The 27743-nt window shown below is 37.3% G+C and overlaps 2 protein-coding genes across 5 annotated transcripts; both read left to right on the top strand.

Annotated features, from left to right (window-relative positions):
* Nucleotides 1–291: 291 nt before the first annotated feature.
* On the top strand, nucleotides 292–17610 carry LOC126775885 (transcription termination factor 2). 2 transcript variants are annotated; one of them, XM_050498039.1, is made up of 17 exons: nucleotides 292–502; nucleotides 802–900; nucleotides 1943–2020; nucleotides 2624–3225; nucleotides 3533–3907; nucleotides 6545–6751; nucleotides 6836–6965; nucleotides 7465–7896; nucleotides 8191–8390; nucleotides 8630–8839; nucleotides 9212–9403; nucleotides 9894–10032; nucleotides 10236–10426; nucleotides 10637–10811; nucleotides 11428–11591; nucleotides 12467–12624; nucleotides 16991–17610. In XM_050498039.1, the coding sequence occupies exons 1-17, from the start codon at nucleotides 340–342 to the stop codon at nucleotides 17154–17156; spliced, it is 3681 nt and encodes a 1226-aa protein (XP_050353996.1). In that variant the 5' UTR covers nucleotides 292–339; the 3' UTR covers nucleotides 17157–17610. The 2 variants fall into 2 exon arrangements, with proteins under 2 accessions (XP_050353996.1, XP_050353997.1); XM_050498040.1 differs by lacking the exons at nucleotides 292–502; nucleotides 802–900; nucleotides 1943–2020; nucleotides 2624–3225; nucleotides 3533–3907 and adding an exon at nucleotides 5232–5352.
* Nucleotides 17611–21494: 3884 nt separating this feature from the next.
* LOC126775898 (RNA-binding protein 4.1) lies at nucleotides 21495–26082 on the top strand. 3 transcript variants are annotated; one of them, XM_050498061.1, is made up of 5 exons: nucleotides 21495–21639; nucleotides 21722–22536; nucleotides 23865–23936; nucleotides 24539–25531; nucleotides 25933–26082. In XM_050498061.1, exons 1-4 carry the CDS (start codon nucleotides 21631–21633, stop codon nucleotides 24582–24584), a joined length of 942 nt encoding a protein of 313 aa, XP_050354018.1. In that variant the 5' UTR covers nucleotides 21495–21630; the 3' UTR covers nucleotides 24585–25531; nucleotides 25933–26082. The 3 variants fall into 3 exon arrangements, with proteins under 3 accessions (XP_050354018.1, XP_050354019.1, XP_050354020.1); XM_050498062.1 differs by lacking the exon at nucleotides 24539–25531; XM_050498063.1 differs by having other exon boundaries at nucleotides 23865–25531.
* The last annotated feature ends 1661 nt before the right edge of the window (nucleotides 26083–27743 follow it).

Genomic DNA, 27743 nt, shown 5'->3' with positions numbered 1-27743 from the left:
ATGAAAAATAATGCCGTCAAATTGACAACGTAACGCTGTCAGGCAGTTTTACTACAAAAAGTTGAAATTCAATTTTATATAAAAATTATAAAACCATCTCTCTTGTTATTTTATATACTTACTTAAATAGTATAAAAACTTTCAGTACACCTGGGTAGGTGTATCTTTTGCTACTCTTACATTTATTCATATGCAGTTATATATTTTTTCACTTGCAATATCAAAACGTCAAAAACAACGACAAATAGTTTCAAATTATGTTTTGATTTAGTAAGAGAGATTATACTTGAATTAATGTATGATATATTCCTTTAAGATTTAAACAAATTGATTATAAACATGGAAAATTCATTTTTTGAATATCGTGATAAAACGGGAGTGGAAAGTGATTCGGACACTGAATTTATTGATAATAGTATAATGGAAGAATCATTTACTCCAAAAACACCAGGAAAGAAAAATCAGACTGCTTTCATTCCTGAATCTGACAATTCTACAGGAGGTAATTTCATAATGATTTATTAAATAAAAGAAAAAACATCTTATAAAAATATTTTCTCTAATAAACATATGTTTATTAGAGACCCATATAAATACAATGCACGAGAAGCAATATTATTTCACATCCGGTTTTCATTTGAGAAAATCTCTGTCCTTAGGATTCATTAAACCAACTGAAGCTTTATCGTATTATTACTATAAATGTACTTTAAAACATTAACAGATCTATTTTCGTACATTTTTTTATAGAAGTTTGGGTGTGTATATGTATATTTAATTGAAAGTAACATTTCTTTTCAGAAGAGTCTGAGGAAGAGAATGTAACGAACAATGTGTCAAAAGCAATCACAAGACGAAGTAGCGCTCAGAACTATCACATAATATTGAGCAGTGATGATGGTAATTATAATATTAAATGGTGGTTTATTCAAAGCACTGCTAATAGAAACACAGTAGGTAGGCCAAAATATACAAAAGACTTGCCAATCAGTGGCATAGCTAGGTGGACAAGGGCCCTGCTAATAGAAACACAGTAGGTAGGCCAAAATATACAAAAGACTTGCCAATCAGTGGCATAGCTAGGTGGACAAGGGCCCTGGTGCATAAGTAAAGAATCGGACATCTTCATCCCCTCTTTCTGCATAGCTTGAACTTATATTGGCCTTCAAAATTATAGATAGGAAAAAGAATTGGAAATAGTGAGTTAAACTTATCCCTAGTAGGCTAAATCCATACATCATCTCTATGAGGGGTAGAATCTCTATGTATTAAATAGAAGAATATTGGAATAAATAAACAATGACACATGAAAATATTTATTTATTTTTTCTTTTTTTCTTTTATGCTCCTCTCTTTCTGAAGCTGAGGTTAGAGGGCCCTCTGAGCTCTGGGGCCTTGATGCACTGCACCACCTGGCCCTCTAATAGTTACACCACTGATGCGAATACATTAGGCTAGACATATTTAAGTTTATTATTTAAGTATATATGTTTATGACTGTTTTTTTTTTGCATATTCATTTAATAATATTAATTCAACATTGCTTCTATTTTTATGTATATATTGAATGAACTGGGTATCACTTTGTGTATATACTGACAAAAAGCCTTAAAGATAAAAAGGAAAATCAGACTAAACCATAAAAAGGGAAATATATCTAACACTTAACAACTGTATCAGGAAGGCAAATATGCTACCCTGTTGAATGGTCACATCTACTCACGAACATTATAATGGCATTAGCTATCACTCTTTGTTCATGCTGCCAGTTGCCACAAGGACAAAATAATATAGACAAGTAAAAACTTGTAACAGAAATTGTCATATTCTTAAAGATAGCGGCTTTGTAATTATCTTTTTCTACGTTGTGTGATACAATTTTATCATATTTTATTTCAATTTTATTACAATAATTTTATTTTAATTTATCATTACTTAATAGACCAAAGCAAGAGTGGGAGTATAAGGAAACAGTCCAGTTCATCAAAGAAATTAGTTGTTAGTTCCTCTGAGGATGAAGGTGAGCTTAAACCTTTTTTTTTTTTTTATAGAATAGGAAGGTGGACGAGCATATGGGCCACCTGATGGTAAGTGGTCACCAAACGCCCTTAGACATTGGCATTGTAAGAAATGTCAACCATCGCTTATAGCCAATGCGCGCGCCACCAACCTTGGGAACTAAGATTTTATGTCCCTTGTGCCTGTAATTACACTGGCTCACTCACCCTTCAAACCGGAACACAACAATATCAAGTATTGCTGTTTTGCGGTAGAATATCTGATGAGTGGGTGGTACCTACCCAGACGAGCTTGCACAAAGCCCTAACACCAGTAAATAAAAAATAAAGAAATAAAATAAATAAAGAAACTTAAGTTATTTTAAGTATAGATTGTACTTTAGCTACAAAACAATTAGTTATAATTTTTTATACATATTTTATATAATTAGTAAGTCATATTGAATATTTCTAGATTAATGCTTATATACTATTAAAGACAAAAAATGGTTTTTGGTAGGTCCATATTTGTAGCAAAGAAAAATAATTAAAACAGTAGAATGTAATAAAATTAAATGAAAATATAGGTAATATTTTTGATACTAAATTTTGTTATTTTAATCCAGGAGAAGTTTCTCCAGAAATCATACCAAAACGTCGTCCAAGAGTTAAAGAAACAAGCAGATCCTCTGATTCTTTTATTATACCAGTGCGTAAAACCAAAAAGAGAATGATCCTTGAATCGGATACCGAAAATTCAATTATCATAGAACATGACAAAAACAAGAAACTGGCTTGTTTGAAGGATACACCAATAAAAATTGACGATACAAAGAAAAAAGTTTTCAAAATACAAAATATGAGTTTTAAGAGTAATGATAGTATTGTTATTAGCGAAGATGATGAGGACCAGGGTAGTGATAAATCTCACGAAAGTGATAGCAATGAAGAACGAGATGATGAATATATTAAAACTGACATTACAAATGTGGATGATAAAAAAGTTGATGACATCGTACAGAGCAGTGATGGAAATGACGACGTATCTCATAGCATAAATGATGGAGATGACAATGGTGATGACAGTAACATGAATAGAGTAAGCACAAGTGACGAAGGTCCTGATGAGGACCAAATGGTGATGTCGCGTGCAACACGAATGAGTATCATGGGTGTGATACCAAAGGAACACGATAGTGACGATTCTGACTTCATACAGTATGATGATGTAAGTATGAATTGATTCATGGTCAACGGTCCTACAAGAGTAAGACATGGTCTTTTTATGAACTGCTATTGACTGTTTCTGTCAAAAAGTTTTCAGTAGCAGTCTGAAAGTATGTATGTTTGCATGGCGGTCGGTCAAGTGGGTCACTTGATGGTAACTGACACAGCCCATAGACACTAGCGCTGCGAGAAATATTAGAAATATTATATAAAATTTTGCGGTAGAATATAGGACAAGTACGGGTACCACCCATACCCAGGTGGGCTTGCATAAATCTGTCCCACCGAGTAAAGCATTAATTTTTCAGACAAATCAAACATCACGAGCAAGTTCTACGGCGAATTTGACGGACTCACGGAATTTGGAGACGAGTGCAAATAAAACTCTACAATTAGAGCCAGATGTCGACGAAGCTTCTAGAATATCGTGCTCGCCCATAACGAGCCCTCTCCGCGATATAACAAATGAAATCGACGATTCTATCAAAAATGATTCGAAAGCATATAGTCCTGAAATATGCGATTTAACCAGATCGGAACCTTTTAGTATTAAAAATAAGGTGCTTAATAATTTGAGCAAAGTAAGCAATGTTATTTATAAAGAGAATAAAATCGATGATGACATCACAATCATAGACACGAAACCGGAAATCATAGCGTTGAGCAGCGACGATGAGGAAGTGGTAAGATAATGATTTTATTACACTATAATATGTATATCATCCGTGAATGCTTGGGGGGTGACATACGAGGGCCCATGGGACACGCTAGTGGCTTAAATATATAATAAATCTACATTGGCTATCAGTTGTCTGGTTTCCATAGTACAAGCTCTGCTTAGTTTGGGATCAGATGGCCGTGTGTGAACAATGTCCCAGGATATTATGTTATTATTATTTTGTTATTGGCTGGCCTAAACTTATGCTCTCCATGACATATATTAAAAAAAACATGTCACCTAAGTCACAGACTGCACTCCCCGATTTTGATCCTATTTTTATTTTACATCGGTAAGCAAACGAGCCACCTGGTGGTAAGTGGTCACCACCACCCATAGCCATAGCTAAGAAATATTAACCATCTCTTACATTGTCAATGCACTACCAACCTTCGGAACTAAGATGTTATATTCCTTTGCTCACTTATCTTAATTATACAAAGTTTTACTGTTTGGCAGTAAATTATGTACAGTATAGTAATAGCCTGTTAATGTCCCACTGCTGGGCTAAGGCCTCCTCTCCCATTTGAGAAGAAGATTTGGAGCTTATTCTACCACGCTGCTCCAATGCGGGTTAGTAGAATACACATGTGGCAAAATTTCAATGAAATTGGACACATGCAGGTTTTCTCACGATGTTTTCCTTCAACGTCAAGCACGAGATGATTTATAATCACAAATTAAGCACATAAAAATTCAGTGATGCTTGCCCGGGTTTGAACCCAGGATCATCGGTTAAGATTCACGCATTCTAACCACTAAGCCATCTCGGCTATAAATATCGATAAATTATACTCAATTAAAATTTAGGAATAATCTCAAAAACATATTCAATATCAATATATTGAACTTATATAAGAAAGGTCACACAAAAGTTATGTAAATATATACATGTCCAATATTTTAAACTAGTTTGATGAGCTGATTTTCAAATAAATAAGCCTAAAGAGAATACTATAATAATAAAATTTCTAACTGAAAAATAAATCTGGCAACTTACATATTATGTGCACATACTTACTAATAATAAATATAACATTAAAAACAAATATATATTCGATCATAACGACCATATTTGTGTATGGCAAGGTTTTTACGTGTTCACAGTTTCGGCGGGAAAAGATTTAAATAATTTAATAAAGGAATATTTTATAATTTTACGGTCTATAAGTCGGATCGAAGTAACTTACAAATTAAGAAATAAAAATATTTTATGAAGTTTTTTTTTTAAAGTAATTTAAAAAACGTGGGTAGATTTAAAAATGTATCCAACAGTCAGACTCAGACTCATACGAGTGACGCATCTTAATTTTCCGGGCATTTGTTTTTTAGAAAAGCAATCAGTGATTACGTTTAATTTTGTTTTGTGATGTTTTGTTGAATTTGTAAATTGGGAAAATGCCAAAAAGCGTGAGTAATTGTTTTAACGGCGTCGTAATTATGATATCTAATGAATTATTATAAACACACTGGATATACTATATAATGTAAAACTTGAAATAAATATATCTTAGAATACTACTCTACATATATATATATATATATATATATATATATATATATATATATATATATATATATATATATATATATGTAGAGTAGTATTCACCAGTCGATTATATATATATATATATATATATATATATATAATCGACTGGTGGTAGAGCTTTGTGCAAGCTCGTCTGGGTAGGTACCACCCACTCATCAGATATTCTACCGCAAAACAGCAGTACTCGGTATTGTTGTGTTCCGGTTTGAAGGGTGAGTGAGCCAGTAATTACGGGCACAAGGGACATAACATCTTAGTTCCCAAGGTTGGTGGCGCATTGGTGATGTAAGCGATTGTTAACATTTCTTACAATGCCAATTTCTATGGGCATTGATGACCACTTACCATCAGGTGGCCCATATGCTCGTTCGCCTTCCCATTCTATTTCTATAAAAAATCACACAAGCACTTTCGAGTCGTCAATTAACAAGATTAATTTATGTTATTATATAGACCTATATAATTTGACGATTTATTCAACATTTCGGTTCAGAAATTTTTTTTACGCATCGAATTATTATTTGATACTAATACAGAGTGCAATAAAACTCTAATTAACAAAATATATTTAAATAGAAAATATATACATAAAATTAAATCAATATATGTATACATTTAAATCGATATTTTTTTTTTTTTTATAGAATAGGAAGGTGGACGGGCATATGGGCCACCTGATGGTAAGTGGTCACCAAACGCCCTTAGACATTGGCATTCTAAGAAATGTCAACCATCGCTTATAGCCAATGCGCCACCAACCTTGGGAACTAAGATTTTATGTCCCTTGTGCCTGTAATTACACTGGCTCACTCACTCTTCAAATCGGAACACAACAATATCAAGTATTGCTGTTTTGCGGTAGAATATCTGATGAGTGGGTGGTACCTACCCAGACGAGCTTGCACAAAGCCCTACCACCAGTATATATCGGTCGATACATGCGAGTACAATAATTTAAAAAAATTGGATAGTGTACGCGTAAATAATTAATTAGGCTGGGCCTGATCAAGACATAGAAATATATAACAATTTATTAAATAAATTATTGTTTAGGTAAAAGATGAAAAAAAATCCCCCAAGATAAAGAAGAGTCCTAAAGGAAAAACCGACGAGTCACCCGTACAACGAGTGAGCAGTGACATTAAACAGTACCTCCTGCCACCGAGCTATCCCAACCAAGTTGTGTACGTCAAGAAACATGTCCGAGAGAACGAGCTCAGTAAACTCAACGGACTTAGGGAAGACTTGCAGAACATCAGGGTAAGTGATGAGGTGGTACCATCCACTCGCCACATAATACACATGTATTGATACCAGTGAAGTAACTTTTGTGCTCGTGTCCAGTACCTGCTGGAGAACATGGACGTGGCCACGCTGCCGGACGGCGGGGTCAAGCTCATCGAGCGGCTCACGACGCTGGAGGCCGACGTGCGGCGCCAGGGGGACAAGGTCGCCGCCATGGTCGTCGAGCCCGGTGAGGCGCGATAGCAATCAAATAATTTATAGTCCAATTTGTCCTAGAGGCTTGGCACCTGGATAAGGATAAAGTTATGGAATTTACGAATCTAAAAATGTATTAGACGCAGGAAACGGCTGCATTTTAAATAAACCCGGTGCTTTATATTTCATGTCACAGACACAATAGAGTATTATGCTGACGTTGTTAAATTTATAAATAAATTAAATAAAAGAAATAGTCGCACAATATGTGACACAAGTTATTTCTACAATATAATATCGTCAGTGATAATGTAGACATTAATCCAAAGTTGTAATTGTAAATAGCCCCCAAAAGGACCGTCCGTATTGATGTATTGTCGCTTTTTAAACACATGTCTTGTTTTTTGCACCATTGTAAATTTTTAGTAATATAAAAATGTTAAAATTGGAAAAAAAAGTAGATTAACACCGACGACATGACGTTATTATAATTAGAAATATATATATAATTATTTATCTGTTAATCTATTCAGATGAGCCCACAGCGGCAGACATAGCAAAAGACGGTTTCGCAAATGAAAACAAGGGGCTGTCGTGGGACGACATACAGAAGGCCAGCAACGCAGTGCAGCCGCGGATGTTCGGCAGGCAGGCGATGGCGACGCACATGGCGGAGCGCAACCTGATCCTGGAGCGCCTGCGCGACCTGCACGCCGCGCTGGCGTCGCGGCCGCCCGAGCACGAGCGCGCGCCGCAGCCCGGCGCCGTGCGCAGCGCGCTCATGGCGCACCAGCTGCACGCGCTGGCCTGGCTGCGCTGGCGGGAGGCGCAGCGCCCGCGCGGCGGCGTGCTGGCCGACGACATGGGGCTCGGCAAGACCATCACCATGATATCGCTCATCGTCGGCGACAAGGAGGCCACTCTCGACGACGACGACGACGAGGAGTACCCGGAGAAGGGTCGACGTACGTGTTCGGTCCTTCAATATGCCATCAAATTCATCAAATTTTAAAGTATATCTTAGTACACCGGCGGTCCGTCCGGCCGTCTGGGTACCTGTGTGGTAGTACCACAGCAGTACTTCATCCTGAAATATACCAAATTTAACTTAAAATATAATGATATCTCTTGTGTTGGAATAGGCTACATATTTTTATTTCGCTTGTGGAATTATATATTGGTAGACGTAACACACATAGTTGTTGTCTGCAATTGACACTAAGTTGTAATACGAGTAGTTCAGTTGTATGTGGTTGCAGTGGTACAGGGCGGCACGCTGGTCGTGTGCCCCGCGTCGCTGCTGCAGCAGTGGGCGGGCGAGGTGACCACGCACTGCGGGCCGCATGTGCTGTCCGTGTGCGCGCACCACGGCGCAGCTCGCGCACTGCAGCCTCGCCGCCTGGCCGCCGCCGACATCGTGCTCACCACCTACAACATCCTGCAGCGAGAGAGCGAAAAGGTCAGCCGACGTGCTTATTATTGTTTACATAATACGCCTAAAGCTACAGTTATTGAATAATAATAGCAAAAAAATAATTACATGTACAAAATATCACAATAATGCTAAGGCGCGTCATGGACGTGACGTGACAATGAATAACATTATGACGTCACTGACGTCATAATGTTACTCATTAAGAACGGAAATATAAGTAATCATAATTTATATGATACGAATCAGCTACCTATACCCGACAGGGCGGCGTGCTGACGCGCGTGTTCTGGCGGCGCGTGATCCTGGACGAGGCGCACGCGGTGCGCAACTACAAGTCGGCCACGTCGCAGGCCGTGTGCGCACTGCGGGCGGCGCGGCGCTGGGCGCTCACGGGCACGCCGCTGCACAACAAGGACCTCGACCTCTTCGCGCTGCTCAAGTTCCTGCGCTGCACGCCCTTCGACGACCTCACCGTGAGTGCGCGCGATACTAGTATATTAGATTGTATTGACATTTGCATTATTCATTATGAGAATATCCTCCTGGCCGATGTCGTAATCTACTGCGCAGGACATATTACAATGCATAAGTGTGTGTGCCAACACGAGTGCCCTCTCTATTCCCTTAATCTCATAATCCGATGAAAATGGAAACATGATACGAAAATTCCGATAACAACTTCTCCGTATTTTTTTTTACGGATCCACAATAAATACCTATGATAATTTTAGATATCGTCCACTTATGTCAATGCCAATTGAAAGTCAGAGTTGTTTATTTATCTGTACCTCTTCTGCCATTCATCATCACTAAACAAAATTGACTTATTTCAAACTTCATTTTAGATGTGGAAGAAATGGATCGACAACAAGAGTCACGGCGGTCAGGAACGCCTCAACACCGTGATGCGATGCATCATGTTGCGGCGCACAAAACAGCAGCTGCAGGAGCGCGGACAGCTCACGTGTCTGCCGCAGCGCAACGAGCACCAGCAGGACGTGACCCTCGACACCGACGAGATGAACGTCTACCAGAAGGTCACTATACAATGCCGCTGGACAGCATGATTCAAGAATTTAAAATAATGAATCAACGCCATCTAGTGACAAACAACATGTTTAACAGTCGCTTTCCTAAATAGACCATATTTTTCTATAACAAATAATACTTTATTAATATAGGTTTATATACAACAAAATTATACTGACGAGTGGTTTAACCATTTGGACTGCCACTGTTGCGTATTGGTGTAAGGTACACAGTACTTTTTTTTATTTTTTTCTAATTAATTAATTTCAGTTAAGTTTTTGAGGGCGTTGACAGGTTACAATCATAAATCTTAGATATATGTTAACATTCTTTCTGGCAACCTGAGCTTTTAATGAAAATTAAGAGTAGGAGAAACGACAAAATATTAGCAAGCATTTGAGTTAAAAATATGAGCATCCAATATTACTCAGTCACTACTTACCTTTTTTTCTTGTTTGGGGTTACCATGTTCCTCATTAATAGAGATATGTTTTGTAGGTGCTGGTGTTCTCGAAGACACTGTTTGCCCAGTTCCTGCACCAGCGGGCAGAGAGGCAGGCTGACGCGCAGGGCTTCCTACCGCCGGGCAAGGACAGTCAGTATGCGAAGGTACACAAGCAGATGATCGCATTGCAAGGTATGTACCGTCAACGATTCAATTTCTTGCCAATTGTTCTGATGTAATGTCGAAAACCATTTAAAGTAACTTTAATTAGTAAAGAATATACTTTAAAAGCAAAATTATTTTATAGTAATTTTCATGATTATACATAATGATGACACATGAATATAACAAAATGAACATTAAGATACTTCACTATAAAACTTAATTCCTCTCAGGTGCGAAACCCGTGAAATCTCACGAGATCTTGGTGTTGCTGCTGCGTCTTCGACAGGTGTGCGGGCACTGTGGCCTGATAGCCAGCATGCTGGACCCCGACGACGCGCCAGTGGACGAGGACCTGGGCAGCAAGGACCTTCTGGCTGAGCTCAACAAGCTCACCTTGAACGACTCTCGCTCCAGGAGGAAGGTTGGTGGATATTAAGTAATCTATTGAGGGAATTTCCAACATGGGGCTGTTTAAACAGATTTAACGTAAATCGATTGCTTTATTGGATGTGTCGAGGAATACCGAAACACAAAAATATAAATAGGTCGTGATCTAATTTTTTTTATATTGAACTTGACGTTGTAACTTATATAATGTAATTTATATTGTTATATAATATAAAATCCGTAGAGTGGCGAAAAGAAAAAGGAGGAGGAGGAGGAAGAGGAAACGGAGGGTACGACGGCGGCTGAAGCCATCCGCTCGGTACTGTCGCCTAACAACCCCGTGTTCGACCTGCAACGACGATCTACCAAGATACGAGCCGTCATGGAATGCCTGCAGGAAAAAGTTTTCTCGAACAAAGGTCAGTGTCGTCTCAAGGAAAAATAAATTAGGTCAGATTTAAAAAGAGCGTATCGCGTAAATTTTTTATTATTTTCAATATAAAATTCTAAGTTACTTGGGGTTTAAGTTTTTTTTTTTCAACCGTAACCGTAACAGCCTGTGAATGTCCCACTGCTGGGCTAAAGGCCTCCTCTCCTCTTTTTGAGGAGAAGGTTTGGAGCTTATTCCACCACGCTGCTCCAATGCGGGTTGGTAGAATTCACATGTGGCAGAATTTCAGTGAAATTAGACACATGCAGGTTTCCTCACGATGTTTTCCTTCACCGTAAAGCACGAGATGAATTATAATCACAAATTAAGCACATGAAAATTCAGTGGTGCTTGCCCGGGTTTGAACCCACGATCATCGGTTAAGATTCACGCGTTCTTACCACAGGGCCAACTCGGCTTTTTTAGCCAACTCGGCTTTTTTTTTTTTCAAATGACCGGTTCATTAAATCTAATGACTTCACTCCCCATGATGGTAAGTGGTAGTGGAATCCAAACGTGACGACGGCGAGTACAGTCGGGAAGAATGTTCTGCACTAGCCACCCCGCCTTGCCGGCCCGCAAGTACACTTACTCGTGGTTCACAGGAGAAAAAGCGGTCGTGGTGTCGCAGTGGACTTCCGTGCTGTCGCTGGTGGAGCGAGAGCTGCGCGCTGCCAACGTGCGTTGCGTCACGCTGAGCGGGCGCGTGCCCGTGCCCGCGCGCCCGCCGCTCATCGCCGCGCTCAACGACGCGCGCTCCGACGTGCGGGTGAGTGTGAGTGTGAGTGTGCTGTGAGCACACACGTGCGCCGCGTCACGCTGAGCGGGCGCGTGCCCGTGCCCGCGCGCCCGCCGCTCATCGCCGCGCTCAACGACGCGCGCTCCGACGTGCGGGTGAGTGTGAGTGTGAGTGTGAGTGTGCTGTGAGCACACACGTGCGCCGCGTCACGCTGAGCGGGCGCGTGCCCGTGCCCGCGCGCCCGCCGCTCATCGCCGCGCTCAACGACGCGCGCTCCGACGTGCGGGTGAGTGTGAGTGTGAGTGTGCTGTGAGCACACACGTGCGCCGCGTCACGCTGAGCGGGCGCGTGCCCGTGCCCGCGCGCCCGCCGCTCATCGCCGCGCTCAACGACGCGCGCTCCGACGTGCGGGTGAGTGTGAGTGTGAGTGTGAGTGTGCTGTGAGCACACACGTGCGCCGCGTCACGCTGAGCGGGCGCGTGCCCGTGCCCGCGCGCCCGCCGCTCATCGCCGCGCTCAACGACGCGCGCTCCGACGTGCGGGTGAGTGTGAGTGTGAGTGTGAGTGTGCTGTGAGCACACACGTGCGCCGCGTCACGCTGAGCGGGCGCGTGCCCGTGCCCGCGCGCCCGCCGCTCATCGCCGCGCTCAACGACGCGCGCTCCGACGTGCGGGTGAGTGTGAGTGTGAGTGTGAGTGTGCTGTGAGCACACACGTGCGCCGCGTCACGCTGAGCGGGCGCGTGCCCGTGCACTCGGACGAACGTCACGTCATGTCGTGATAGACGGTGACACGATATTGTATGCTACTGACGACCACAGCCGCGACCTTATAACGAGATTATTAACTTCAGTAACGATGAGCACACCATAGTCAAACCGTTTTCTATAATTATCTGTTACACAGGTGATGCTGCTGTCGCTGTGTGCGGGAGGTGTGGGTTTGAACTTGGTGGGCGCGAACCACCTGCTTCTACTAGACCCGCACTGGAACCCGCAGTTGGAACAACAAGCGCAGGACCGCATCTACCGCGTCGGTCAGACCAAGCACGTTCACATATACAGGTACATATACGTTACACTTAATCTAGCACGATATTAAAGCCCTACTGGTGGTAGGGCTTTGTTTACTGGTGGTAGGGCTTTGTGCAAGCTCGTCTGGGTAGGTACCACCCACTCATCAGATATTCTACCGCAAAACAGCAATACTTGATATTGTTGTGTTCCGGTTTGAAGGGTGAGTGAGCCAGTGTAATTACAGGCACAAGGGACATAAAATCTTAGTTCCCAAGGTTGGTGGCGCATTGGCTATAAGCGATGGTTGACATTTCTTAGAATGCCAATGTCTAAGGGCGTTTGGTGACCACTTACCATCAGGTGGCCCATATGCTCGTCCACCTTCCTATTCTATAAAAAAAAAAAAATCCTTTGTACCGAACAATGATAGAAATTTTTGCTATTTTCTATAAAGTTTATTAACTGCAATGGAATTTGATATAATGTGACAACGTGAGTCCAATGCTCGCGCATATGTGTATATACTCAAAAGTAAATTAATTATATTATGATACAGTAAATTTGTTACCGTTTGTATTGTGGATCGTACATCCACAGGCAACTAGGCCACCTGTGACCTGATGGTATGTGATCACCATCCTTCACATCGCCAATGCGCCACTAACCTTGGGAACTAAGATGTTATGTCCCTTGTGAATGTATCTGACTGAGGGCCTACATACAGCCCTACCACCAAGTAAAGTAATTTGCTTAATGTGGTTATCCCGAGTGAATTAAAAGTAACAAAATAATACTTACGGAATATTTTTTTTAAATCAATGTAAAAAATACTAAAATAACCGAAATGCTACGTTACTTTATTCAACATAACATAAAATGTTTTCATTCATAACGTTAATGCCAACAATGAGTGACGTCTGACGGTATTATTTCATGAGACATCGAGTGCCAGATTTTTTTCGCATCCGCCGCTTAGAGAAAACAATCTATTATTTATTTCGCACGACTTGGCAAATATTTATATGGAATTTTGTAATATTCTTTGAAGTTTGATTCGTTATTTGTTTTAAGCTTAATGATGATGGAATATCGTTTAATAACGGACGGTTTTTTTTTTAAATACCGAATGTATAGACACGGATGCTTTAAAATTCGAACGATTTTACTTTTAATGCATTGCAATAAGTTTTTATTGACTTTTTTTTTATAAAAACTTTCAACTCAATCAGATAAATGTGTTGACATTGAAATAAAAAAAAAAAACAAGCATTAAATACATTAATTACACACTTAATATATTTTACACTAAATGTATGGTTAATAAATAATAATAATAAAATATTTAAAAAATATTTGATATAATGCATATAAAAGTACAAATTAAGTTTTGTTCTATGTATATATATATATATATATATATATATATATATATATATATATATATATATAAATGATTTTACGTCATTTCATTTATTAAGAAAGAATAATATCTGGCCATATATAATAATAATAATATCCTGGGACATTTCTCACACACGGCCATCTGATCCCAAATTAAGCTTGTACAGAGCTTGTGCTATGGAAACCAGACAACTGATATACTACATATACTATTTTTCTTTTGTAAATACATACTTATTTAGATAATTACACCCAGACTCAAGACGAACAGACATGTTCATGCACACAAATATCTGTCCTGGGAATCGAACCCACAACCTTCGACATGAAAGGCAAGCATCCACCAACCACGCCAACCGGCTCGTCAAAAATATATTCATAAATGTTTGCTAAACACTCTTATTTCAAACCCACCATCACATATCGAAGGATTAAATAATTGAATTCTTACTTCCTCACTAATTAGAAATGCGAAGTAAGTTTGTTTGTTACTATTTAACGCCTTAACTACGGAACCAATCTTCTCGATAATTTTACATGTTGTCAGGGGTACAGAAAAGGAAATAAGATACCAAATAACCTAACCTAACCTAATCCCTTCAAAGGATAATCATATTATTTTATATTTACAATTTTTTTTAATTAGTATTTGTTTGGTAATTTTACCTTTGTATACGTAAAAATATAAGTATATATGACCTGGTCCAATTTTTAGATCTTATTCCGGGTATAAATTCAAAGAATTAAAGCAAAAACCTTCTCGATAGTGTATTTCAATGAATTATTTTATTGTGAATTTCACGCAATATTCCTTAGAACCGTTTAATGGTTCGAGTTCCGTGACATCGGCGGCGGTCGTTTAAAAAGTCATTGAGCGCGCGTGCGCTGCCAAAGCCCCCCCCCCCCTCGCGAGATGTCATCGCGACCAAGTATTCCGGGAATTTGGCGGTGATCTTAATTACGGTCACTTGTAACAACACTCAATTCCATCTGGAATATATTATCAATATTATCATTAAAATATTTTAATTGATTTATCGAAATTATTATAACGTTCCGTAATTTATTTTTAATTTAAAAATATATTTATAGATTCGACGTTAAATGTAGACTGAACTAAACTTAAACGCTCGTTTCAAATTATTTAAATCGGTCAAGGCCGCGACTCTCTAAAATTATATCATTTTTCCAATACTTAATCCTTGTTCGCTTGACATAAATCATATAAAAATACGTCGCGTATAGAATTTGAATTAAGAACTCGGAACAATTAAAAATAACGAGATACATAAATCAAGGTTATTTATTGATATTTAAAGCCCTCACTTATATACGTTGCTTAGTGACAACTGCTTAGTTAAACAATGCTTTCTCTATTTCTGTCATTATAGATTTGATATTCGAAAGAAGAAGACAGCATTATTTGACTAATCACCCGCTAAAGAACGTTTATAAGTAAGGTCGTAAGTGATTATTATAAACGACAATTGCATAGAATATTACAGTGAATATTATTTAAAAAAAAAACTTATATAATAAAGTTTACTTTAACGGAATACGGACATTACCAATCTTGTAACATTATGTTACCAAACAACCTCACGGAAACTCGGGGTTCTGAACAAAGTGTGGCGTTTTTTCGCGCCACAATAATTGTACCTGTTGTACAAAACACAGGTACGGTCTTGCGTTGAATATTACTCAGACCTTTGGGATGGCTCCGCTAAGTACCTACTGGAGGATTTGGACCGGTTGCAACGACGTGCGGTCCGCATTATTGGCGACGTAGAGGTCACAAACACCCTCGAGCCTTTACAAATGCGTCGAGACATAGCAGCGCTGAGCGCTTTCTATCGACTGTATCACGGCGTGTTCTGAGGAACTATTCTCTCTAATTCCTGCTTCCCCCTTCCTTCATAAGTTTACGCGTGCTGGCTCTCGATGTCACCGCCTAACTGTGACATCAATTCCATTTCGCACAAAGAAATTTGGCAACTCCTTTCTCCGTCGCACTTCCAAAAAATGGAATTCCTTACAAGCTCACGTGTTCCCCTCCTCTTACAATCCGGGTCCTTCAAACGAGGTGTGAAGATGCATCTTGCGGGCCGGAGTAGAGTAATTTGCCCTCCCGGCAAATATATTTAAAAAAAAAACAAATTTTATCCATACTAGACTGACATACAGAGTTCGCAGTTATAATATACATTCAAATTTATAATATTATAAATTATTTAAATTTCATTAAAATATCAATATTAAAATTAAAGCAATAAGTAACGTTGAAAACTCTCCATCTTTCAATTAAAAACATTCTGACGAAGAAGTTCTTAGGTTCTAATTTAGAACCCGAGCGAGCAATACTGAATTTTCATTTGCTTTATTTCATCTCGTTTTCGACGGTGAAGGAAAATACCGTGAGTAAGCCTGCATTTTTGGCCCTGGCATACCTTGCAGGAGGCTTTTACCCAAACGCTTATCTTAGGCTTTTCGCACAAACTATGTAAAAATATATATTTAGATATTTGTTAATTTGTAGTAATTCTTTTTTTTTATGTATATAGTATAAATTAAACTCTTAAATTAAATGTTTTTAGTCTCTATTATGTGACTTGTGTGGAAAGAAAAAAAGCTATTTATTATTAAACCTGCATGTGTCAGATGAATCTGCCAATCCGCATATGAGTAGTGTGGTAGAAAAACTCCGTTTTATCATTCAAAAGTGAAACTGATTTTAAAAAAACCTCGAGTTGGTCTTTTTTAAAATAGAACACAAAATCATACAAATTGATGTAAATGACTCACTCAATTGCTTTTAAAAATCCAAATGACCCAATTGAACATGTATCTAGAATAAATCACAAGTCGCGCCAGTAATGGTTAATTAATTACATTACCTTCCTGTCAACAAACAAAATGGCGGCTTTAAATTAGCGCGCGTTTTTTTTTACAACACTGTTATATGGACCAAGGAGTCTCCTAACTGTGTATTTATTTGTAATATACTGTCCATCAGGTTCACGTGCTTGGAAACAGTCGAGCAGTCCATCAGACAACTGCAGAAGGCGAAACTCGAGCTAGCGGACAACGTGCTCACCGGGGCAAGGAACAATAACGCATCGAAACTTACCATCGAGGACCTCAAGCTACTTTTCAATATGGGCCCGCAACCTACCTCGTGAAATTAACAACATATGTCGTGTAAAATATGTATAATAATCATTTTCTCATTCTCATTCTCTCACGGCCTCTTAGGGTTTGTTCATTCATATTGGCTGCCTCGTTTGTTCAGTGGCTTGATCAAAAGTGATTTGGTTTTTCGTTCGTTTGACGAAGTGTGTACACTTTTGCGCCTCATAAAGAATGTAAAGCCGTTGGTCCTGCGTCTGAACTTTCTCCGATCGTTTCGGGTTGCCGTCCCATCGGCTTATGAAAGTGACCGAATAGAGAGTGTACCTATGTTTGAGCACACACTAGCGCTCGATAATTTGTCCGAATTTGGCTTCGAATCCATCCTTTGTCGTAAATTTTAATTTCTTTGTAATCGGAGAAAAGTGCTTCTTGTATGTCATTCCGAAATTCTTAATAAAATTATAAATTAGTTATTGTTATGTAATGCAATGTACTTTGTTGGTTTTTTTTTGTTACATTCCCTGTTTATTTTAAATTTGCAGTCCAAAGCTATTTTTTATAAAGGCATTATTCATTTTCGACTTGTTATTTATAAAATATTAATCTGTCAAATTATATTAAGAATATGATGTCGAATGTTTTTCATACAATCCCTTGGGTTCCTCAAATTTTATATATTTTAATGATTAACTATGAATAATAATTGATATAGGTTAGTTATGAATAAGTTTATTAAATTGATATAATTTTATAAATAAATAATTATTTGTTTATATAAAAAACTGTTTGTTTTATGCTCGATCCTTAAAAATACAACATTAACCGTTCGTTTTTGAGTGACAAGTAAAACACGAACCATCTTTTATAAGCTTTTCAATTACGACTCCATTAAAATAAACAATACTCATATTAGATGAACGAATCGTTTCTTGGATATATTAACCGGACATAAATGGTTAGTGTTTTATATAAATTAAATAAAAACAAAATTATATAATATACCTATATATATGGTATTTATATGTTGTAAAATATTCGGATTTGTCGAAATATTTTAAAATAATCCTTAACAGTACTGTTAATAGCGCGGCGATCACCTGGCACCTGGCACTTCATCAAAGTGGCTGAGGTTAAAATACTGACCCTGACTAAGGCCGGGGAAATGCCAGTGACGTGTCCATTGTCTTATAGTTTAAAAGATATATTTCTTCGAAAAAACTATACTCAGACACAACACAGTTTATAAATAAACCAGGATTCATGGCCGCACCTCGATTATGAAATGGTCATTCCACGTTGAGTGAGTGTCTCGGGAGCATCTTTTTGGACAATATAGTTTGTGTATCGTATCGAAATGAGTATTGAGCGTAGGTCTTGCACGGGTTCGGCCCCCCACGTGACCAAGAGGTTATGTGCAACGCTGATGTTCTTTATTGGAATTGTTTGTATATTTGGAGGTAAGGCGCGTTTTATTTACTAACAACGTTGTGTACAATTAGTTTTGTTTAGTTTTGATCGTTATTGTTTTAAATAAACAGCTGCCTGGAATAAGACATCAAAATTAATAATCGTGTTTTTTTAATCTAAATAAATCAATGTAGGTCACAGGTAGGACTATTTACAGTGTTCATATGTGCTTAAATGAATAAAATCTTTAGAAATTATATTTAGTTGTCAATATTTGTAAGGTTGCAACATTGTAATTTTTATTCTTCAAAATTGATAATAGTTAAAAAATAACCGCCTAATATTAAATATGATAAAAATGGTCTTATAACATTGCAAAACCCCTGTAGCTGAAATGTTACATATCAAATATTTAAAATTACGAAATCGGGAAATAATTACTACAAGCGAAAAAGCACCTTAATATTATGACTATATGACTGAATTTGAATTGCATATATTTAAAGAATTAGTGTAATTATTCAAAATGTCTAAATATTTTCCAGGCTATTTATTAGGACGGATGGCGCGAAATGAAGTGAAAAGGACGAATGACATAATATCCATCAATTTAACAATAGCAGCGGATAATTTGTACAGAAAAGCCAAAAGAATATCCCCTAAGGCCGTACATCACAATGATCCAGATAAATTAACTGCGAAATTGTTGGACGTATTCCATTGCAGTGTGCAAGACTGTGGTGGGATAACGAATTACAACGTCGCTGATTTCGTTAAAACAATAATTAATAACGAAGTCACTAAATTCGTTAAATCCATTAATAACGCATCACTTTACATAGATTCGTTAAGGTGACATTTGTCTATAATAAATAGGCTTATAAGGTATTTTAAGTAATTTTAAAATTAATTCATTATGGTATAGTATATATATTATGGTTTTGTTTATTAAATAGATAATAAACAAAATAAAACTGCATACATATATTCTTACAAATAATATCGACCTTATTAACGTTGCTGATTAGTTGAACACTGATTTCTCCCTTTCTGTCATTAGAGATTTGACATTCGAAAGAAGAAAACACGGCATTGTCTACCTATTCACCTGATAAAATTTATAAGGCCGTTTATTAGTACAGTACAATAATCTTAATAGTGGTGAAAAATGGATGAATTATTACAAAGTTTTTACACTTGTGTATTATAATAATTATAAATAAAATAAACATTTTGCAAACAAAAGGTATACAATAATTATATAAGGTGTAAGAGGTGGTATAATTTTACCCTGAAATGTACATTTAAAGTTTAACTCAAACATAATAAAATTAAGGAAAATTGTAATAAGGAAATAAAGAATATTGTTTTTTTTCCTTTCTATTCCATTATTACTTTATCCCATCACCATCAGTTAATCATAATCCATTCCTGAAAATAGACCTCTACTAAGGAGCGCCAATGCTCCTGGTTTTACGCCTACCACATCCGGTTCTAGCCACCTTTTTCAGGTCATCCGTCACCTACCTACCTAGCAGTCGGAATTCCAGTTTTTCTCCGATCTGTTCCTTCTCCGTAGCTTGCGAAGCGACCTTGAATTTATGGACCACTACCGTATTTACTTCAAAGTGACTTAATTGTACCTATCTAAAAGTATATTTATTCTTGAAAACAGCAGTGCTGCTTAATTTATTGTGCCGCTTCATAGCAAAGTAGCGAATTTTTTTTAAATTTATATTTTAGACGTCAATGTAAATAATTATTATGAAATAGCATGCAAATAAATCTTGATGAATGTATATTTGAGTTTAATTCGACCAAATGAAAGAACCTGATATCACGCTCGTAAACGTAATGCTCGTAAGAAGAAATTCAAATTCAATCAATTTCCCGCCATGACAAGTGTCTATCAATATTCTTGCTTGCAGATGAAAAATGTAGATTATTATTGTTTTATACCAAGGATAACAGATATTCTCCAGTAATTTTTAGTAATAATTTGTTTTACATCTAATATTTTATATTACTATCTGAGTATTACACTATTAACTATAATCTTACAAACCAGAAGTGAAAATGACTTTTTTTTAAAAAGAATACATGAATAAGTATTTTACAAAGAAATACACAATACAAATTACTTTAAACGCTAACAAAACCAACTAAAAATGATAATTTAAGTTATTGTATATTCGAAGCTCCCAAACTTCGCGCCAAAAGTGATATTCCTCTTCTATGACGGTCGATGACACACTTTTCTTTTTTAATATATTCGGGCACAAGGAACTGACACATTCAGTCGAAGATTGTTAAGAATAAATTATATGATAGGTTATGATTTTATAAAAACCTCGAATTGATCTTTATAAAAATAGAACACAAATTCATAGAAATTGATATCAATTACTCTTAAAAAAAACCAAATGATCCAGTTGAAGCTTGAGCTCATTTACACACAAATCATAAGTCGCGCCAATAATTAATTACTTTCCATTCTGTTCTCCAACAATGTGGCGGTTTTAAATTAGCCCGCGTCTTTTTTTTTCATAACACTGTTGTAGAAATCAAGGAATCTAACTATATAGTATTAAGACTAAAATTGAATTTCGCTCTTTACATTACATATTCTTAGAGTATTACATATTGTTAGAGTATTTAATACTCTGTTAGTCTAAGCATCATATGAATTAAATATAATTACTTATATTTGTACTATAAAGATTACCTACCTAAATAAATATTAGCATGATATAATTAGTATTCATTTAATTAAAATCAAATTTTAATAAAATCATTTAGGTTTATTTTTTTATACTAGTAGCCGGATACAAATTGTAATTGACAAACTCAGTGAGTATTCATTCATCGTAGACTGACTTTAATTGCAACCAATCAAAATAAGAGTTTCAGAAACATACGTCAAACTTGCAAAGTATCACCAATCATATGATGTATACCAGAGACAATCTATGACGTCATGGCGTCACTTCGGCTTTTATAGCGTTACTTTCAACCCGCCATTTTGTCAAGCAAATAAGCGGGCGAGGTGACTTCAAAGTGTACACGTGCTGTAAATAAGTGAAAAAGAACAAATCGAAATACTACAATTTATACATAATGGTGGCGGTATGTATATTGTTTCGTATATAATATATAATGTTACGTAAACATTTAAATATTAACGTTTAACGACTATGTAATTTTTCAGCAAACGAAGGTGTTTGTGGGAAGTCTACCCCAGGGCTCAAAACCAGAGGAACTCCGAAAATTATTTGAACGTTTTGGAGTTGTGACAGAATGTGATATCATGAATAGATGCGGATTTGTTCACATGCAAACCGAAGATCAGGCCGCTGCCGCTATCCGGGCACTTAATAATACCACATTCAATGGCGGCGTTATTACAGTTGAGCGTGGAAGGATCAAGGAGCGAGGACAGCGCGGTGGTGGTGGTCGTGGTGGAATGCGGGGAGGCATGAGAGGATCTATGGATCGCAGAGGTGTCGGTCCAATGCGCGGTGGACCTGGCGGTCTCCGCGATGCTCCCTATCCTCACATGCGCGATTCACGGCCGATGGGCCCCATGCGCGGTTCTGATATGCGAGGACCACCAATGGGAGGTATGCCGATGAGAAACGGAATGGGCGGCGCACCGTACGACCGCAGCATGGAGAGACCGCCTATGGGTGGTGTATACGATGATCGTTACAACGGGTATGGCGGGGAAGACCGTCGAGGCTTCGCGCTAATGGACGGTCGAGGCACCCGTGACCAGTACGGTGCACCGCCACCGATGTACCCTGACGATAGACGCGGCTACGGTGCCCCAGTAGACGATATGGCAGCCATGTATCCAGACGACAGACGGGCACCTATGTACCCAGACGAAAGGGACATGATGGACAGAAGGGCACCAATGCGAGGTGGGCCTATGCCAATGTCCTCCGGTTATGATAGAGCACCTCCCAGAGCTGCCCCTATGGGCAATGGAGACATGTACAGTAGAAGAACACCACCTCCCATGTAAGTAGTAGACTATAAATTAATCATTGTTGATCTACCTTACTTTAAGCAACATTCAGAAAAATTTCTAAATTGATTTCAATTATTATATCAATAAGATAAGATGTATAATAAGTATGTACTTCTTAATTTTATCTTCATTTTACAAGTAAATTTTCTTAATCATATACTCATTTCGCTGTTAAAGATATAATGATTGATAATCATTTACAGAGACTTTTCTTTCATTAATCAAGCAGTGTCATTAAAGATGACAATGGATTGATTTGGGTACAGATGCTTTTCGTAATAAAAGTATTTATATCCTATTCCAACTACAAGAGGAGTTGAGACATAACAAATTTTAGACATAAACATTGGTCGATATCGTGAATAATCTATTACATTAATTATAGGTTAAATGCCATTTTGAATGTTGACGAAGTTTATTAGTTATCATAATTACACAAGTTAAATTATACTATAAATAAGTAATTGAGTAGATCAATTCTCTATTATAAAAATATAAATCAAGAACTGCTTCTAGCATTATATTATGCAGTTATTAAAATATTATATGAAAATCTAAGGTTTGTTTATAACTACTCTTTTGATTTGGATTGGGCTATACTTTCTTATTTATATCGTCAGAAACTTAATTATGAGTTGTTTGCTAATTCAAAAGACCTAAATATTGAATGTTTTTCTTTTTTTTTTTTTTGTTTGTATTTGTACTGATCAGATTTTATCAGCATTTCTTGATTTTGATAAATCGAAATATTCACTTTTCTGTTATCAATTAACAAGATAACATTTAATTTAAAACTACAACTAGGACTAAAAATTAACAATGAATGCCATTGTTCTGCTTTTACACCGCTTAAATAACATCTATGGAAGACATGAGTAGGATAAGGTTTTATATCCCATTTCTAATATATTTGAATTTAGTACATAAATGAGCATTTTAAGTCATGATAACTTCAGCTCTCACATTATGAAACAATTTAAGAGCTAATAACAAAATGGATCAATTGCCTATGAACATGGATAGTCAAATCATAAACATAAAACTGCAAATTACTTAAACTGCACAATAATCAACAAATACTACCTTTTTTTAAAGTATGTATCATTTACTGTTTTTTTTTTTTCATTTCATCTTCTATCTAGATATTAAGAAGTAGTTTTTTTGCATTTAGTATATATTTTTGTAACACTATAATGTTAATGTAATTAGCAAATTTATATAGAAAATGATAAACTGCTTATTAACAACATCTTCATACAAATATATAACGAGCAATATTACTTAGCATCATAACTATCGCAATAATACGTCATTACAGGCGTGGAGCGGCTGGTGCTGGTGGTGGCTATGACAGAGATCCCTACGCACAACAGTACCCTCCCATGGGACGGTAAGAGTCACCTTCACAGCTTATTTGGCAACCAGAGAGAACAATCATTCATTTATTTCTAATAGCTAATTAGGTCATCATAATTGATTTTTATAAAATAATGTGTGAAAATTGACAATATTTCACTTTAGATGTTAAATTACTTTTTATAATAAACTAGTTTTTAATAATATCATTATTATCATGTCATTGAATTTATCTTTTGTATCAAATAAAGTTTTTGTAAATTGATAACTAATATTTAGTTAATTTATCATAGTATATAGTACCTTGTTTACTCATATTGAGACGATCAAAGACAAATTTTGTAACTCTGCGTCATCTCACTCTCTGGTTGCTATCACGAGAATATTATCATTAAAGGCGTGTGACTCATTCTATTCGTTCGAAACCAGCGGTACGTCTACTAACCGTTCGACACCATCGACATCCACATTTTAATTATGTAATGAAACAACAAATTAAAACAAAACAAATTTTGCAATGCAGCTAATAACGAATCGGACGCGTTGCGAGCAAGGTGATGAATCATTTCACTAGTTGCCTATATTGTTTGATTGCTGTCGGGCGGCAGTCTGACGCGCGTGGCGTGCATGTTGTAGCGGCGGCGGGGCGGCGCGCGCGCGGGACGGGCCGCGGCGCCGCTAGCGGCCGCGCCGTCCCGGCGGTAGCGTAGGTCGCGACTCGCGTCTCTCGCCTTCGCCGCCACTCGCGATCCGATACCGCGCCCGCACCGGCGGCGCACGCGTTCTTTGTATTGTTAGCGGTAAGACGGCCCCCTTTGTAAGCTTCGACATAAGTTGTTACATTCGTGGGAACTGTACGATTTCATTGAATGAGTAAATGACAAATTGACGGAATTTCTTTTTTTTTAAATTGTAATTTCATGAGATCGTTCGTTGTTGTGACATATCTGAGCGATTCGATAGATATGAATGATTGCGTTTAATTTGTAAGTCTCTAATTGTAATAGGTGATTAAGATGTATTATATTTTACTTTTAGATTAAATTCCTTTTTTGGAAGCAGTATCTTTTTTTGTCGATTGAACCTTATCCTACATAATTCATTTGCATGATACCAAGACCCCCCCCCCCCCCCGTCCTCCGGCGTCCGTTCTCGCTTTCCTCCTGCGCTTATCCTTTGGTTGCGGCTACTATGTATAACATGTGATTGACTTGCAGGACTCCAAAGCTTGCCCGGTCAAACGGGCGTCGAGCTCGAATTAATTATTTTGTTGTTTAAATATTTCCTATATCATGTAAAGTTTAGACTACTACCGTTGGAGGTTATCGAATTGCCGGCACATAAACCGACGCTTACGGCTGTTAGGTAAAACAGTACGGTCGGTATCCTTCGGGCCTCAGGAATACCAGCTTCCATGATCTGAATTATCAAAAATGTATCTAACGTCGCCACGTGCGTCAACATGAAACAGAAAGTGCGTGCGAGTCCTTTCAGACGTTAGTAGCGGCTAGAGGTCGCGTACCGCGGGCGGTGCCGACGGCGAAGCATAGCCGATGCTATGACCATACGACGTACGGCGTTAACGTTAGGCGACAGCGGCAGAAGACAGGATTGCGAAATGTTACAATCGTAAGTACGGCTGTAGACGGAATACGTTAACGGCGAACAAGCGGCCACTTTAACCTGTTGAGGCTACTTTATACTACATTTAATTGTGACAATCTGCACAGTATATATGAGATGTGTGCGTACAAAACGGCTGGGCGTTATTTCTTATACGAAACGATATAAAATATTTCGCATTGTAATGCCCGGACGGACAACTGTTCACAACGATTACGCGTTATGCGTAATTAACGTTTTATTTAAAAATGACGTTTAATTTCAATAGCGTTTCCATTACACTTTTTTATTATAGCAAAATTACGTGAAGGTTACTTAAAATAATCTACTTATACCACATTTAATAGTGGTGTTACCTAATCACTACCGCACCATACGATTTATTAATATATTGTTTAATTTGGCAGGATGTGGGCCCCTGGCTGACTTGGAGGTGGTATCCCAGGTTTGAACTAGCTCTCAAGGCCTTCAGATACGACGGCAAGACATGACCCGACGGTGGCTATTTCTTGTAACAAAGCACAATTTGTTAAATTAAATAAACGATTGTTAATATGTATATTTTTTCATTTACAGACCATTAAAAGAATTCCTCTTAATAAATTCAATCAATTAAACCTCTCCCAAGGTGCGCCAAAGCTCCCGATCCTCCGCCTTCCGCATCCAGTCGGTATATATAATAAAAGTAGTTTATTAATATTTGTATACAAATATAGAGAAGAAACCAATAGCAAACTTGATTTATGATGTGTATACTTTGATACAAATTTTAGATAAGTCGAAAATTAGAATTTAGTCTAGTCTCATGTTCCGACGGTATATCGATGCAAGAAATTATTATATATGTAATCATAATTAAATTTTCTAATACACTTGTTTTGTCAAATTATTTTTATTCTAAATTGCAATGAAAAAATTATAAATTTGTTGTGTATAAAATTTTATCTTATAATGATGTAAAAGTCGCAGGTCGAACCTAAACCTTTGAGATATTCTCGTCTCCACTCCTAATACAAGCTGTACGTTTAATTGGAGTGGTAAATAGGAATACTAGTAATTTTTTAAAAAGTTGGCTTTTAGCTGTACTAAAAAATATCTTAGAATTTCACATCTATTAAATTGTTCAAATCTTTAATTATAATAATAATTTATTTTTCAAGTAACAATACTCATACAAAATAACAAAAAAAATAAAATAAACACTACTATCTACTACTTATATAATTTACTGGTCCAGAAATGAAATTTTACAACAGCAGTTTATAAATGTACAGTCTAGTTTGTTAGCAATTATGTTTAGATTTTTTTTGGAGCTGGCCCGCACCCTGTGAACCAAGGATGCACATCTTTTTCGCATGAATGCGTAAAAACATATTCGCTTCAGCAAACATGCGTATAGAAGCGAGGCAACCCAATCGGCAATCTAAAGGTGTTTGTATTGGATATGAAAAGCATTGAATGATTTTAATGTATAATGAGCCCACAAACTACATGTATAAGAAGAGGTACAGTAAGCGCCGAATAATGTTTTCTTTGCCCTTGACGCACGCGCAAATCTTCTGATAATCATGGTAGCTTTTATTGACAATGCTCTCCTCTCCCTTTCAATGGCATTATCATCCTTGAGACTGGTGGTTAGTATATGTCCAAGGTATTTATATTGGAAAACCTGAGTCAAGCCTATTTATTTTTACCGAAGGTATTTTCTACCACTTTCAAAGATCATCATCACGCTTTTTTTACATTATATACAAGTCCATGTATTTTGGCATACCTTTTACAAGTTGTTAATAGTTTTCTTACACCACCAACTGATGCGTAAAGCCAAACCACATCATCAGCGTAAATGATATTATTGTCGTTAACTCCATCAATATGGCAACCAACATGCTGGTTACTGAGTATATGTAGCTAGTGATATAGGCCTATAATTATTGTTATCTGAACTATCACCCGTTTTGTTTTTTATAATAGGTATCACTATTGTTTTTATCATATTAGTTGGCAAATATGCCTCATATTTATAGACAAAAGGAATATAACATTGCCAAGATTCTGGGCAAATGAGGCCAAACATGTTGTAGATGCTAAACGTTGAGACCATCGTGACCAAGAAATCTACCTCTAGCTAAATTATTTATTGTAACTCTTATTCTAATTTTATTTCTAGACTGAAAATGTAGACATTGCAGAACCTAGAGGAGATTTAACAGAAAAG

This window comes from Nymphalis io, chromosome 19 (assembly GCF_905147045.1).
Source record: "Nymphalis io chromosome 19, ilAglIoxx1.1, whole genome shotgun sequence".
In the NCBI taxonomy this organism is placed as follows: domain Eukaryota; kingdom Metazoa; phylum Arthropoda; class Insecta; order Lepidoptera; family Nymphalidae; genus Nymphalis; species Nymphalis io.
Note: the sequence above shows the minus strand (reverse complement) of the source record. Positions and strands in the feature narration are given on the sequence as shown.

Bases quoted from the DNA above. Each gene is read 5' to 3' on its own strand.
- LOC126775885 (XM_050498039.1), top strand. From the start codon at position 340: ATGGAAAATTCATTTTTTGAATATCGTGATAAAACGGGAGTGGAAAGT. The intron at 10,812-11,427 runs GTCAGTGTCGTC...CGTGGTTCACAG, and splicing joins AAAAGTTTTCTCGAACAAAG to GAGAAAAAGCGGTCGTGGTG. The intron at 12,625-16,990 runs GTACATATACGT...ACTGTCCATCAG, and splicing joins AAGCACGTTCACATATACAG to GTTCACGTGCTTGGAAACAG.
- LOC126775898 (XM_050498061.1), top strand. The intron at 22,537-23,864 runs GTAAGTAGTAGA...ACGTCATTACAG, and splicing joins AGAAGAACACCACCTCCCAT to GCGTGGAGCGGCTGGTGCTG. The intron at 23,937-24,538 runs GTAAGAGTCACC...TGCATGTTGTAG, and splicing joins CAGTACCCTCCCATGGGACG to CGGCGGCGGGGCGGCGCGCG.